This window comes from Bos javanicus, chromosome 29, assembly GCF_032452875.1.
Source record: "Bos javanicus breed banteng chromosome 29, ARS-OSU_banteng_1.0, whole genome shotgun sequence".
Lineage (NCBI taxonomy): Eukaryota > Metazoa > Chordata > Mammalia > Artiodactyla > Bovidae > Bos > Bos javanicus.
In genome coordinates, this window is record NC_083896.1 from 44334677 (window position 1) to 44349273 (window position 14597).

Genomic DNA, 14597 nt, shown 5'->3' on the forward strand with positions numbered 1-14597 from the left:
AATCCCTGGTCAGGGAACTAGATCCCACATGCTGCAACTGAAGATCCTGCATGCTGCAACGAAGACTCCTGTGCAGCCAAATAAATAATTTTTTTTTTTTACAAATGAAAGGGCAGGGTGATGAAAAAATTTCAGAACTAAATAGAGGTAATGGTTGCACAATCACGTGAAGACACTAAATTTCACTGGATCATACATTTTAAAATGGTTAATTATACGTTATGTGGATTTCACCTCAACAATAAAAAAAAAGAAAGGGCAGAATCGTATTTAGACATTCTACAAATATTTGATGAAGTCAATATAAAGAGAATAACTTTGATACAGGGCTTGATGGTTTACATAAATGTCTCCGCGTAAATGATTCATCAGTGCCTCTCAACTGGCCCATGGACTTGCCCAGGAGGAAACCAAGGAGCCCGGATGTTCCCACAGTGACTTCCTATTCCTCAGACGAGCTAGGAGCGCTCACCACTGGGGGGCGCTGTCCCCTCGGCCTCCTGCCTGAAAAGGACTTCCTCCAATCAGTCGCTTCTCTCTCACCCCTTTCTGGGCCTGACTTGGAGAGTCAACTCATCAGAAAGGCCTTCCCTAACGACTTTCTCTGAAAAACACAGTCCAGCCACTCCCCTCTGTCATTCTCTCTCTGCTACCCTTCTTGGTTTTTCTTCGAAATTCTTAGCTCATATTACATATGGACACAGGTTTTCTGTCTCCTTCCACAACAAGATAAGCAACAGAACAGGAATATTTGTCAGTTTTGTTTTCAGTTACAATCCTGACTTCTGGAATAGTGCCTGATAGGTGCTGAAGAAATACTTGTCAAAGAATGAAGAAGTAGTAGAATTTTACCAAGAACCTGTCTGGACCCTTGGGGGAGTTTAGGCTTCATAGGTGATACTACTGAAATGAAATTAAAATGTGTGTGTGCTCAGTCGTGTCCGACTCTCTATGACCCCATGGACTGTAGCCTTCCAGGCTCCTCTGTGGGAATCTCCAGGCAAGAAAACTGGAGTGGGTTTCCATTTCCTTCTCCAGGGGATCTTCCTGACCCAGGAATTGAACCTGGGTCTCTTTCGTCTCCTGTGTTGACAGGTGGATTCTTTACCACTGAGCCAATTATAATGTGACTGAGATAAAGTGCCAGTTGTTTCAGCACTGTGATGAAATGCCCGTTGTTTGTGAATGAGTCGCTGTGTATTCCTCTTGTCCCCAAGGGCGCGGCACCTGTCTGTTGTGTCCCTGGCTCAGCATGGTGCCAACCACCTAATACAGGCATTTGTCTATACGATTTCAACAAAACATGGTGGATTCCAGGTGATACTGCCAAGAATGGAAGAACTGACCACAACACACATCCAGGTCCCACCCTGGGCGTGCACACCGGGGTACCAGGGGTGGAGAATTTCTGAGGAGGAGAGGAAGGAGAATGTGCTGGGCAGGGGTCAGAGTCCAAGGAGCACCAGAGGGTGACCTTGAAAGCCTTAATTACTCAGCATAGAAATAGCTCCTGAGACCAAATTGATCTTCAGTGCAAACCTTGTAAGATTAATTTGGGCCCACTAGGGGGAAGATCCCAGGGCAGACCTCTTAAGAGTTGGGTCAGGGTGGTCTGACAACACGATAACCCTTGCAAGATGGACAATGAACCTCTGAGACCCAGTGGCCATCCCAGAGGAGTGCCCAGTGGCCTCTGAGAAATCCGTGTCCAGGAGCAGCAGCCGCCACCTTCCTCCAGTCCCTGAGTCAGGCAGCCAAGCACGGGGGAAAACCCCCTGGGGTGGCATTCAGCACACAGATCAGGAGCCCAACTCCTAAAGCTCTGCTGTCTTCTCTCTTCCTTGCACCTGTTTGAACCTGTGTCTCAAGTGCAGTTTACAAACTGCAGACAATCTCACACAAACATAAAATCTACCATTTGTCCAAACTGGCGGCTGCCGTGGCCCTTGTTACATCTTAGATGGAACAAAATAGTTAACGTGGACAGATACCTGTTTGTCATCCTGTGCCTCACATTCTAACTAAATGGAACAGAAACATGTTTCAACCTTTAGTAAATTGCAAAAACCTTTAAAAAATGTTCTGAACTTGAATTTCTACAGAGAATTCCAAGCTATGTAAGCTATGACACACACACATGTATTTTCTCCAAAAACTTCCTTATAATATGTTCAAAGTTCACAGCTCAAAATTCCAGCAGGGACTTCCCTGGTGGTCCAGTGGTTAAGACTTAAGCAGTGGGTAATGGGTTCGATCCCTGATCGGGGAGCTGAGATCCCACATGCCTCACAGCCAAAAAACCAAAACATTAAATAGAAGCAATATTGTAAAAAATTCAATAAAAACTTTGAAAATGGTCCACAGCAAAAAAAAAAAAAAAAAAAACTTAAAAAAAATTCAAGTAAATTAATCAATTACAAAACAAATTAAACACACAAAAAAATCACAACATGATTTGTATAATTCCCATTACTTTGGCCATTTTCCAAGGGGTGACTGACACTTCATTTTAGTGGGTGTTGCTTCGAGGAACTGGGACCATTGACCTTTGGCCTGTACGTAAACCTCCTCCTTGTGGGCGCTCAAGCATGGGTGGGTATTTAGTTTTTCTCAATTCCCACAGCACGAAAGAAAAAACAAACAAAGCAAAACGCATTACTGTTTTTATCTTATATTCCCTAACATTCAGAAAGAGTATTTGGCCATCAGTTGGAGGCCTGGGCTTGACATGAGATCAAATGAACAGGCACAGCCTGGTGTCAAACTGAACCAGCAAACTTGAGCATCTGCAAAGGGGGGCAGGGACCCAGGCAGGCTGGAGGGCTCTGGTCAGCAGCAGAGCGCCGGCCACAGCCAAAGGGAAGGCAGACGGGCAGCAAGAGTTGCTCTATGGGCCCGGGCGGCCAGAGCTTCTTACTTTTCAGGAAAAACCAGAAACCCAGGTTTTAATAGGAATTCTATTTTTAAACATTAGCAATTAGTTCTAAAAACTGCTTTCAGAATATTCTATGGGCCAAGCGACTGTCCTTGCAGTCCTGTGGTTAAGATCTTGCCTGTCAATGCAGGGGATGTGGGTTCGATCCCTGGTTAGGGAGCTCAGATCCCACATGTCACAAGGCCCCTCCCCCAAAAATCAAAACATAAAACTGAACCAGTATTGCCACAAATTCAACAGACTTTAAAACTAGTCACATAAAAAAAAACTTTTGAAAAGTCGTTTGGAAAAAAAATATTCTATGGGCCAAGCAGTACACATCTGTGGCCTAATATGGCCCTCGGGCAGCCTGGCTGTGAATCTGGGGAGCCTGAATCTGCCACTCATTAACCATGCCTGGTGGTTGCTTTCCTCCCTTCCCTTGGGTTCACATCCTTGGATTCAAAGTGATATACCTGCCTAGTCACTTTGACCACTCCAGGGCCCAACTTCCTCATCTATAAAACGCAGATAATAACATAACTCCTCTCATATGGCGATTATGGGAGAAAAGGAGATACTGCAGGCAAAGAATCTACCTGCAAAGTAGGCATTTGGTGAAAGACATCAGCGATGATTAGTTGTAAGCCTGGTGTCTCCCTCATCACCATCATTCATAATTAATCAGCAAATTCTGTCAAATAGGACCTATCCTTCTTGTTTTCATCCCCACTTTCTGTGCCTTAGTTTACATCTCGTCCTCTCACTCCTGAACTGTTCATTCCAGTGATCCAGTGAACGCACCTCCTGCACTACTGAGCAGGGGACTCTGTGCCAGGGACCCACGCAGTGTTCCGCTGTGACCCACTCCCATGCTGCTCCCAGCGGACTCAATCTCTCTGCTCAGCAAATGATGAAAAGCAAAGACATGCTGGAGTCTTTTTCCCTGTCACCTACAGAACAAAGGCCAGTTTCCTTATTCTTGCATGCAAGGCTCCCCCCAGCCCCAGCTCGCCTCCTCCCAGTCTCTGTAACCTCTCTCTGTTCCAGCTACACCAAACTATTTTTTTCACCTTTTCCCAAGTGAGTCACGTGGTCTCTGGTCATCACACACTGGCAACACTATTCTTCCTGCTTAGAGTGTTTGTTCTCCTCTTCTCACCCAATGTCAACCCCTTCTCACCCCGCTAAGTCCAGCCCCAAGTGGTCATCACCTTGAAGCCTTCTGGGATCACCTCTCTAAACAGCCAGCCTGCCTCCTCTGCATTCCCCACCAGACAGAGTACATAGATCCCTTCAAGTCCTCTCTCAGTGTGTGGCAACTGGTTTACTGCGGCATCTCTCTCAGCATGAGACGGACAGGAAGCTGAGGGCAAGACCTGGTCCCTTATATTTCTTGCATTTCCAACTAGCACGTTGGTGAGTGTTCAGTGTTGGCCGAATGAACTAATGGGACCAAGAGGGCATTGAACAAAAGCCATACAATAATGCCACTTTTATACAACTTGTTAGAAACAGGGATCTTGGACTTCCCTGGTAGTCTGGTGGTTAAGACTCCAAGCTGCCACTACAGGGGGCGTGGGTTCAAACCCCTGTCAGGGAAGTTCCGACTGTTGCAATTTGTGGCCAAAAACGAAAAGAAAAAAGACAGACAGAAACAGGGATCTTTGGGAAAATGCAAAGAAAGAATAATAAAAACATATAAAATCACCCAAGAGCCCACAATTCCCTGTAATGTGCACATTTTGGTTAAGTTTAGTAAAAAATATATATATTATATACAGTTCTAGCTACTCAGATGATTGAAAATATCTGCACTTACACAAGGTGATGTCACGGTGTCTTGATCTTCACTTTTTCTTTCTGTGGTCTCAGTGGAATGCATCTCATATTCCAGGAGAAAATGTAATTCAGCCAAAGAACAAGTTTGATGATTTAGTTCACAATTTGTATACTTCGAAGCGCAGTCTGAGAGGCTCACATAACAGTAGACTGTCCGTCTTGACCGGGTGCCGGTGCAGGCCTCTTAGGAGAGGGGCAACAGCTTCTCTACACTCAGGTATCACTAGAGGAGGCCCAGAGTGCTTGATCTTGGGGAGGCAGAGGTCTGAGAAAGAAAATAATCATCATTGTCTTTTGGCATTTATGTTCTTAAAAACTTGCTTCTGGGGGGGAAAAAAAAACTTGCCTCTGAAGTGCTCATTCAACAAGCATTCACTGGGACTTCCCTGGTGGTCCAGTGGTTAAGATTCCATTCTTCCGCTGCAGGGGGCACAGGTTCGATCCCTGGTCCAGGAACTAAGATCCCACATGCCACATGGCATGGCCAAAAAATAATAATAAGTTTTTAAAAACAAGCATTCATTGAATGAATGGACAGGTGGCTCCACAACCTTGCTCCCTGACTCCCAGCCAAAATGGCAGACCATGCTGTGAAAGGCTAGGAGAACAGGTTGTCGGGCTCAGCTAGCAAGAGCAGAAGCAATTCAGCACAACAGTTTCCCATGCAGGTCTGGGTTCAGGCTGCCTTGACTCTGGGCCTGGCACAGGCAGTTTCTAGTTAAGTAGAGCTGAGAGATTGACAGTTCTTATCTCAAAGGGTTGTTGGAAAGATTAGATGATAGAGAATATGTTAAGTGCTCAGTACAGTACCTACGAGATTATTTTGATTATTATAAGAATTCAGGCAATGTTAGCTATCCTCATTTGCTAAGAAGATCCTACTAATAGGTTTGAGCCTTCTGTAGTATATCTCTACAACTCTGTCCACACCCAATATCTCTATTTTATTGCCTTAACTATGAGATCAGAGTTCCTAGAGAACGCAAGAAACAGCAAGCTATAAACTTCCAACCAGGGACTTTCCGGGTGGTCCAGTGATTAAGACTCTGTGCTTCCACTGCAGGGGGCGAGGGCTTGATCCCTAAGCTAAGGGATCAGGGAACTAAGATCTCACATTTTGTGTGGTGTGGCCAAAAAAACAAACTTCTGACTGATAAATAAGCAGAAATAATGGATCCAAGGAGAAGAAAACAGGCCACATATACCACACACCTGGTTGGGTACAGTGACTCAAGCATAAAATAGATCTGGACCCTTGGTGGCCAGGGAGGTATGAATAACAAAGAGGCATGCCTTCACATTGCTAGGGGAAATTCCACACCTCTGCGAGCCTAGACAAGTGTGGAATGACATTTTCAGGAATTCAAGGCTTCAAAAAATCTGAGATATTCTAAGGAACAGCGTAAATTATTCCAGCAATTTCTCAATAGGTGTTAAATAGTATTGAGACAAGTCAAGTCAGTGAATGTGAAGGACTGATTCACACAGCACCTACATGCTGAGTACCTGTGATGCGCTGGTTAGAGAGTGGACTGGAACAGGTACCCAACAGACACACGTTGATACCCTCTGGAGCTTACATTCTAGTGGAGAGAGACAGTAAACAACCACAGAGGGGAAACTGATTCAGATGAATGCTCCAGAGAAAGATGGAGAAGGATATGGCAACCCACTCCAGTGTTCTCCAGTATGTCTGGAGAATTCCATGGATGGAGAGGCCTGGTGGGCTACAGTCCATGGGGGCTGCAAAGAGTCGGACACAACTGAGCAACTATCACTCATTCCAGAGAAAGAAATCAGGGCCGAAAGCCTCAGTTTGGAGCATACAAGAACTGTAGCTGATAGAGGATCCGGGTAAGTGACGCAATCAGATAAATCCAGAATGTTGGCCAACTATAAGAATATGGGCCAGAGACTCCCCTTGTGGTCCAGTGGCTAAGGGCCTGCACTCCCAGTGCAGGGGGCCTGGGTTCGACCCCTGGTGGGGGAACTAGATCACACATGCCACAATTCAAACCCGGCACAGCCAAATAAATGATCTGAAAAAAAAAAAGTTAAAAAAAAGAATAGCCTTGCAATGCAAGGCATGTGGGTTCCATCCCTGGTCAGGGAACTAAGATCCCACACGCTGCAGAGCGACTAAGCCCAGCGCCCTGAACCTGCGGAGCCTGTGCGTGCTGGAGCTCACGCACCACAACTGGAGAGTCAGTGTGTCACGAGGCGGGATCCTGCACGACCCAACAAAGACCCGACGCAGCCAAACAAATAAATACATGTTAAAGAAAAAAAAGAATATAGGCCAAATTAGTTAAAAAGTTATCAAAGTTGTTAAAAAACAAAAGAAGTGGGAGATTAATGTAAATTTAAAAGAGTTAACAATCACATTCAACATATAAACCTTGCTTGGATCCTAGGCCAAGGGAAAAAAATTATAAAGTATATTTTGGGAACAAGGAAGGACTTTGGAATACAGGCTGAATGTTAGATGATATTAGGGAATTATTCTTAATTTTTAATTTATTAAATTAAAAAATTTTAATTTACTTAGGTATTATGAATATGTAGGATAATGTTTCTATTCTTAGTAGATACATACTGAAATATATAGTGTGCTGTGTGCGCGCAGTCGCTCGGTCATGTTCAACTCTGTGACCTCATGGACTGTAGCCTGCCAGGCCCCCTGTCCATGGAATTCTCCAGTCAAGAATCCCGGAGTAGGTTGCTATTTCCTATTCCAGGGGATCTTCCTGAACCACGCATCGATGCTTGCATCTCCTTCACTGGTAGGTGAATTCTTTACCACTGCACCATCTGGGAAGCCCCAAAATATATATAGAAAAGGCAAATAGGGCAACCAGTACCTTCTGAATCTAGAATGTTCTATTGCCTATCGCTCTAATCATTAACTTTTCTGTATATATTAAAATGTCCAATATAGAAAAACTGGATAAAAAGGAATGGAGAAGGACTCAGTCATGTCTGACTCTTTGTGACCCCGTGGACCATACAGTCCATGGAATTCTCCAGGTCAGAATACTGGAGTGGGTAAACTTATCTCTTCTCCCGGGGATCTTCCCAACCCAGGGATCAAACTCAGGTCTCCAGCAATGCAGGATTCTTTACCAGCTGAGCCACAAGGGAAGCCTGAGAACACTGGAGAGGACAGACTATCTTTTCTCCAGGAGATCTTCCTGACCCAGGAATTGAACTGGGGTCTCCTGCATTGCAGGCGGATTCTTTACCAACCGAGCTATCAGGGAAGCCCAATCATTAACTTTTCTGTATATATTAAAATGTTCAGTGTAGACAAACATGATAAAAAGAAGTGGAGAAGGACTTCCCTGGTAGTCCAGTGGTGAAGAATCCACTTGCCAGTGCAGGGGATTTGGGTTAAATCCCTGTTTCGGGACGATTCCATGGGCTGAGGGGCAACTAAGCCTGTGTACCACAACTACTAAGCCTGTACACCTGGAGCCTGTGCTCTGCAACAAGGGAAGTCGCTGCAACGAGAAGCCTGTGCACCACAGCTAGAGTGGCCCATGCTTGGCGCAACTAGAGAAAGACTGCATGCAGCAGCGAAGACTCAGCACACGCACACAAAACAAAACAAAACAAAAACTAAAAAAAAAAATATATATATATATATATATATAAGGAATGGAGGAGAAGTAACATAGATAACTTTTTGGAGGAGTTTAGCTGTGAAGGGAGTGTATTAGTTTTCTAGAGCTTGCTGTAAGAGATTACGATAAACTGAGTGGCTTAAAAGGACAGAAACATACTCTCTCACAGTTCTAGGGGCCAGAAGTCCAAAATTAAGGAATTGGCAGAGGCCACCTCCCTGCAGAGGTTGTAGCAAAGAACCCGGGCTGTGCCCCCCACCTCTGGGGGCTTAGCCCCGCCTCACTCCAGCCTCTGCCTCTGGAGTCACATTGCCTCCTCCACTTCTGCCTGTGTTTGATCTCTTTCTGTCTCTCTCTTATAAGGACACTTGTGCTGGCCTATCAGGCTCACCCAGATTATCCAGAATAAGTTCCCCCTCTCAAGATCTTTAACTTAATCACATCTTTCACCATATAAAGTAATGTACGTTCTTCTGCCACATGGGCGATAATCACAGGTTCCTGGGATTAGGAAAGGAATGTATCTTTGGAGGGCCACTTTTGTGCCTAGCATAGGAAGAAAGAAAATGCAACAGTATCTAGAGAGGAATGTGGGGCCATGAAAGGTTTTGTTTTTAAGATGAGAGAAAAGATTGCACGTTTACAATAACTGGTTTGAGACATTTTGCTGTACACGGCAGTAACACTACAACAGTTCAGTTGATTTGTTCATTGTGTTAGTCACTCACACACAGGAGAATTCATAAAGAAAACAGCAAGGCCATCATCTAAAAGTCTACAAATAATAAATGCTCGAGAGGGAACTCCCCTATGGTGCTGGTGGGAGTATAAATTGGTACAGCCACTATAGAGGTTGCTCAGAAAACTAAAAATAGAGTTACCATAGGATTCTGTAATTCCATTCCTGGGCATCTATCTGGAGAAAACTATAATTCAGAAAGATACCTACAGGACTTCTCTGGTGGTCCCCTGACTAAGACTCCATGGTCCCAATGCAGGGGGCCAGGGTTTGATCCCTGGCCAGGGAACTAGATCTGGCATGCTGTAATAAAGATGGAAGATCCCACATGACTCAGTTAAGACCTGGTGCAGCCAAGTAAATAAATAAATAATTTTTAAAATGTGGCATAGAGTTTACAGACCTTTTGGAGACTGGGGAAAATTATAAAGGGATGTGTATAAAACTTTTTTTTTAAGGTTTACCAACATGTTTCGTATATAATTTTATTTATTTATTTATGGCGGTGCTGGGTCTTCGTTGCTGCATGGGCTTTTCTCTAATTGTGGTGTGCAGGCTTCTCATTGTGATGGCTTCTCTTGTTGCAGAACACAGGCTCTAGGGCGTGCAGGCTTTAGTAGATGGGGCGTGTGGGCTCAGTAATTGAGGTTCCCGAGCTCCAGAGCTCAGGCTCAACAGTCGTAACACATGGGCTTAGTTGCTCAGAGGCATATGGGATCTTCCCAGACCAGGAACTGAACCCATGTCTCCTGAATTGGCAGGTGAATTTTTAACCAGTGAGCCATCAGGGAAGCCCAGAAAACTTAACAGTTAAAAAAAAATAGGACTATTATTAATATAAACTTGTTATGAGACTTACTTATGATATGATGAAGTTTCTACCCCTTAGAAATTGTATGGATTTTTAAAAGTATGTAGAGGAGAAAGGGTGAAGTGTTCCTTTCATGCTAACTATCCATGACTGCTTTTCACCCCCTCTTAGGTCCCTACTGGAGACACCAAGTCTTGATACTGAGGCTTTGACACTAGGTACTTAGGGAGTCTCCTCTCTTCCCCGGGGTGACGGTGGATGCTGGATGACAAGTGGAAGACACAGAAGAAAGCCCCAAAGGAGACAGGCACAGGGGGAAACTCCATCTGATTAGATGAATAATTAAAAGTCAAAACGGAAACAATACAAAATAATTGAGGCAATTTCAAATCAAGTATGAGCAATTCAAATTTGATGCGGAGGTAAGGGGAACTTGTGGAAATAGTGATCACGGTGAAGTGATTAAAATGGTGGAATCCACTGTATCATGATTGGTCAACAGGAAAATAATAGAATTCTATATCACCAAAACTACCATTTAATAGAAAAACCTGTAATCACTTTTTAAAATCCAGATGCATATCAGAATTATATTGGAATTTTTTTGAAAAATACAAATGCTACTTTTTTTTTTCTTTGCTACAACTCCAGATACGTTTCTAATGAGCAGCCATGTTTACAAAGAACTGGTCTATATGAGGATCTTTTATCTAGCTTGTTTCACTTCTACTTCATACTCACTGCTCCCATTTCATTTAGTTTATGCTTTCCAATTTCTCCATCTCTTTTTTTTTGGATGAACTTTCTCAAGCCTTTATCAAGCATAGTAGAAAAGCTCTTGTATACATATATATAAATAATATGTACAATATATATATTAGAAAACTTATGAATTTTTGCCTAAAAAATTTATGACACTTTGATTCCACTTGTTTGACTTAGCATAAATAGAAAGCTAGATTTCTAATTTAAAGAAATACATATGTAAGAAAGCAACAAAGGTTTGCTGTATAGCACAGGGAACTATAGTCAATATCTTGTCATAACCTATAATGGAAAATAATTTCAAAAATAATATATGCGTATGTGTATAACGAATCACAAAAATAATTCTATATTTTGAAATTTAGTAATGTTTATCTTTTTGCCAGTTTTTCGAAAAGTTCTATGGACATCTAATAACATAGAAGATACAAAATTTTAAATTTATTTGTATAGGATATAAGATTAATATGAATAGAAATCTATTATATTAAAATTATTAACGACATTATTCAAGATGCTCCTTATTTTTTCTGAACTTCATATTCTCAGAGAAATGTTAATATATCTTACTATGATTATATTTTTTTTCTTTTCCCTTATATTTCTTCTGATTTTTGCTTTATGTATCTTTGTTTGTTTGTTGTTAGTGGCTAATGGTTTATGATGTCTATCTTCTCTGTGAATTGTACCTTTTATGATTAAAAATATTTTGTTTCATTTAAAAATAAGTAACTAAATTTAAAATAGGGGAACCCATGGGACTTCCCTGGTGGCCCAGTAGTTAAGAATCTGCCTTCCAATGCAGGGGTCGGGTGTTAAGTCCATGGTTAGGGAACTAAGATCCCACATGCAGGGGGCAACTAAGCCCAGTGCACCACAACGAAGGGCCCATGTGTTGCAATAAAGACCCAGCACAGCCAAGAAATAAAATAAAACAGGGTAACCCAGAAGTTATTCTGGATACAATTTGCAGGCTAGAGGGAAGATCAGGGAGGCTGGGCTCGGTCCAGATACACAGGGCTCAGTGAGAGGCCTGTCTCACTGCATTGTAAAATTAGCTACATGGGAGAGGAGAGGAGAGAAATAGGGAAGAAAATAACTTTAAAATCCAACAAACATAATTACTCTTATGGGATGTGGCTTCTTACTTTTTTCCGTCACTTCTTTCTCATCTCTGCTCTCGCCTTTGTCACGCTCCTCATGCTTTAGGATCCTCTATCAGACACTGACCACTCCAGCCCACATCTCCTTCCACCACCTTGATGATCTATCCACACCCTGCTGCCACTGTCCATTTTTCTCACTATGCATTCTCCTACATCTCATAAACTCAATCATCTGTTAAACTAAATCTTTCTAGCCCATCCTCAATCCATTTCTCAAGCACCTCTCTACAAACTCCTTAGTCACAGCTGTTTTCCAAGAAACCACCATCCACTTTTCCTCTAGCTATCGACACGTTAACAAATCTTCTCTTTCTTTCCAAAATGTTCCACTTCCCTCTTTATCAGACTTCTCTACTTCCTTTGGTCCTGGTGTTCACCTTCATTCCCAGTAGCTCTTCAATCCCACTCTTTCTTCTCTTAGGCTCAGATGCTCTTTCTCTCTCATATTTACCCCTTTAGGGTCAATAACATTCTGCTTCACTCTAATTTCTCCTCTTTGACTTGCAAAACTTCCCCTATTTGCTTCTCTTTTCTTCTTACATTCTCCATCTCCTCACTCACTTCATCTTCCTCCTCTATAATTGGTTTCTCTTCCATAGAAACAGATTCATCACTATTATCATTCTCTTCTTCCAAGATATCCTCCTCCTCCCCTACTCCTTTCTCATTCTCTTCATCATTCGCCTCTACACTTTCAAAAGGAATTTCCATCTCAGCATTGGTAATTTCTATCAATTTTTCATCCCCAATCACTTCCACCACTTTCTCAATTTGTTCTTCATTTATGCTGCCCATTCTTGAACGCGCCAACTTTTCTCCACTAGTCCCCAGCTTCTCCCTACTAGATCGCTGCTTCTCTGTACTTGACCGCTGTTTATCTCCAGTGGATCTTAACTCCTCTCCACTTGTCCCCAGATTCTCTCCCCTGGATCCCCGCCTCTCTCCCCTGGATCCCCGCCTCTCTGCCCTGGACCCCCGCCTCTCTCTCCTGGGTACTAGCTTCTCTCCACTTGTCCCCAGATTCTCTACCCTGGATCCCCGCCTCTCTCCTCTGGATCCTCGTCTCTCTCCCCTGGATCCCTGCCTCTCTTCCCTGGATCCCCGCCTCTCTCCCCTGGATCCTCGCCTCTCTCCCCTGGATCCCCGCCTCTCTTCCCTGGACTCCAGCTTCTCTCCACTCGAATTCAGCTTCTCTCCACTCGAATTCAGCTTCTCTCCACTCGATCTCAGCTTCTCTCCACTCGATCTCAGCTTCTCTCCACTCGATCTCAGCTTCTCTCCATTCGATCTCAGCTCCTCTCCACTCGATCTCAGCTTCTCTCCACTCGATCTCAGCTTCTCTCCACTCGATCTCAGGTCCTCTCTACTCGATCTCAGCTTCTCTCCACTCGATCTCAGCTCCTCTCTACTCGATCTCAGCTTCTCTCCACTCGATCTCAGCTTCTCTCCACTCGATCTCAGCTCCTCTCTACTCGATCTCAGCTTCTCTCCACTGGGACTCAGTTTCTCTCCACTTGACCTCAGTTTCTCTCCACTTGACCTCAGCTCCTCCTCATTCTGCTTTACTTCGTATCCTCTGGATCTCAAGTCCTCTCCACTGGTTTCCACGTCAGTAAACTTCAACTTCTCTTTAAACTCAGGCCCCTTCCGAGATCCCGCTGCAGTCCCTGCACTCTCAGATTCAGCCTCTACTCTGTGTCTGAATTCTTGCTTTCCCCACACCTCTTTTGAGCTGTCTTTCCGCAAACCGGCCGAAACCTGTAGTGCACTTGATACACTGCGCACTCGTTTCACATCCATTCTTTCTGGACTCCGGCCTGACTTTCCTCTTAAGACTGGCTTTTCCACATCTTCCAGTCTCCAGTTCTCAGACTCAAGCTTCAGGTCCCACGTTTTAGGTTTTTGCGTCTTTCTACCCAGGAGCTCCATTTTCCTCCCAATGACGATGAGCCCATTCCAGGGCATCCATAACTTTTCTCGCATCGTCTGCGCCCCTCTGCTTCCCGGTTCCAGCTGCGACCGCCCGAAGCTCCCGGCCTGGCCTCGGGCGCCCTGGCAGCGGTCCTTGTCGCGCCCCCTTGCCGCCCTTTGTGGCTTACCCCGCCACTCCCTCCTGTCCCAGAGCGGATATCCAAACGGAGCCCCTTTCTCCAAAGACATTACGCCTCTCCCCGACCCCTAGTCCGCCCACCCCACCCCAGCTCCCCATTCCCCCGACCCTCCCCACCCTCCCACCCAGCCCACTGGCTCGCCACCCCGCCCACCGCCTAGAGGGCGCGAGAGGGGACTAGTGCGCACGCGCAGACCGCGCGAGACCGTTGGAAGGCGCGGCCCAGAGCGCCAGCGAGGGGGAGTCAACCAGCCCGGAGGCGGGGGCTGACCGGACTCGAGACCTCTGCGATCGTAGGGCACCCCTCCTCCCCATCCCCTCGCCTCCCGCCTCCACGCAATGGCCTGTTCCCGGCCCTCTCAGTTCCGCGCGGCCCCTTCGAGGTGGGGCCTGGGCACAGGAACGACAGGCGTTGCAGCCAATGGCGTCCCGCACGGTAAACCTGCTACCCAATCACAAGGCGCGGCTGCGAGGGAACGGAGTGGGAACCACGCCCGGCTCCAGGTGACTCCTTGGCAGGGAGGGAAGGGCGCCTCGGTTAGTGGATAGGATCCCCACTGGGTCCGTTCCTCGGGGCGAGGTCTCGCGGACCAAGCTGCCGAAGCGTGCGGCCAGTGACCTGCTGTG

General features: G+C 45.1%; 1 protein-coding gene across 3 annotated transcripts in view; it reads right to left on the reverse strand.

Annotated features, from left to right (window-relative positions):
* LOC133241454 (trichohyalin) overlaps positions 1-14071 on the reverse strand; it is a 34899-nt gene extending 20828 nt beyond the window's left edge. For all 3 annotated transcript variants that reach the window (XM_061406979.1, XM_061406981.1, XM_061406980.1), the window contains exons 1-3: positions 11843-14071; positions 9329-9421; positions 4737-5021 (exon numbers count right to left, since the gene is read on the reverse strand). In XM_061406979.1, the coding sequence (XP_061262963.1) occupies positions 12338-14020 (1683 nt within the window). In that variant the 5' untranslated portion in view covers positions 14021-14071 and the 3' untranslated portion in view covers positions 4737-5021; positions 9329-9421; positions 11843-12337. The remainder of the gene's footprint in view (positions 1-4736; positions 5022-9328; positions 9422-11842) is intronic.
* Positions 14072-14597: the final 526 nt, after the last annotated feature.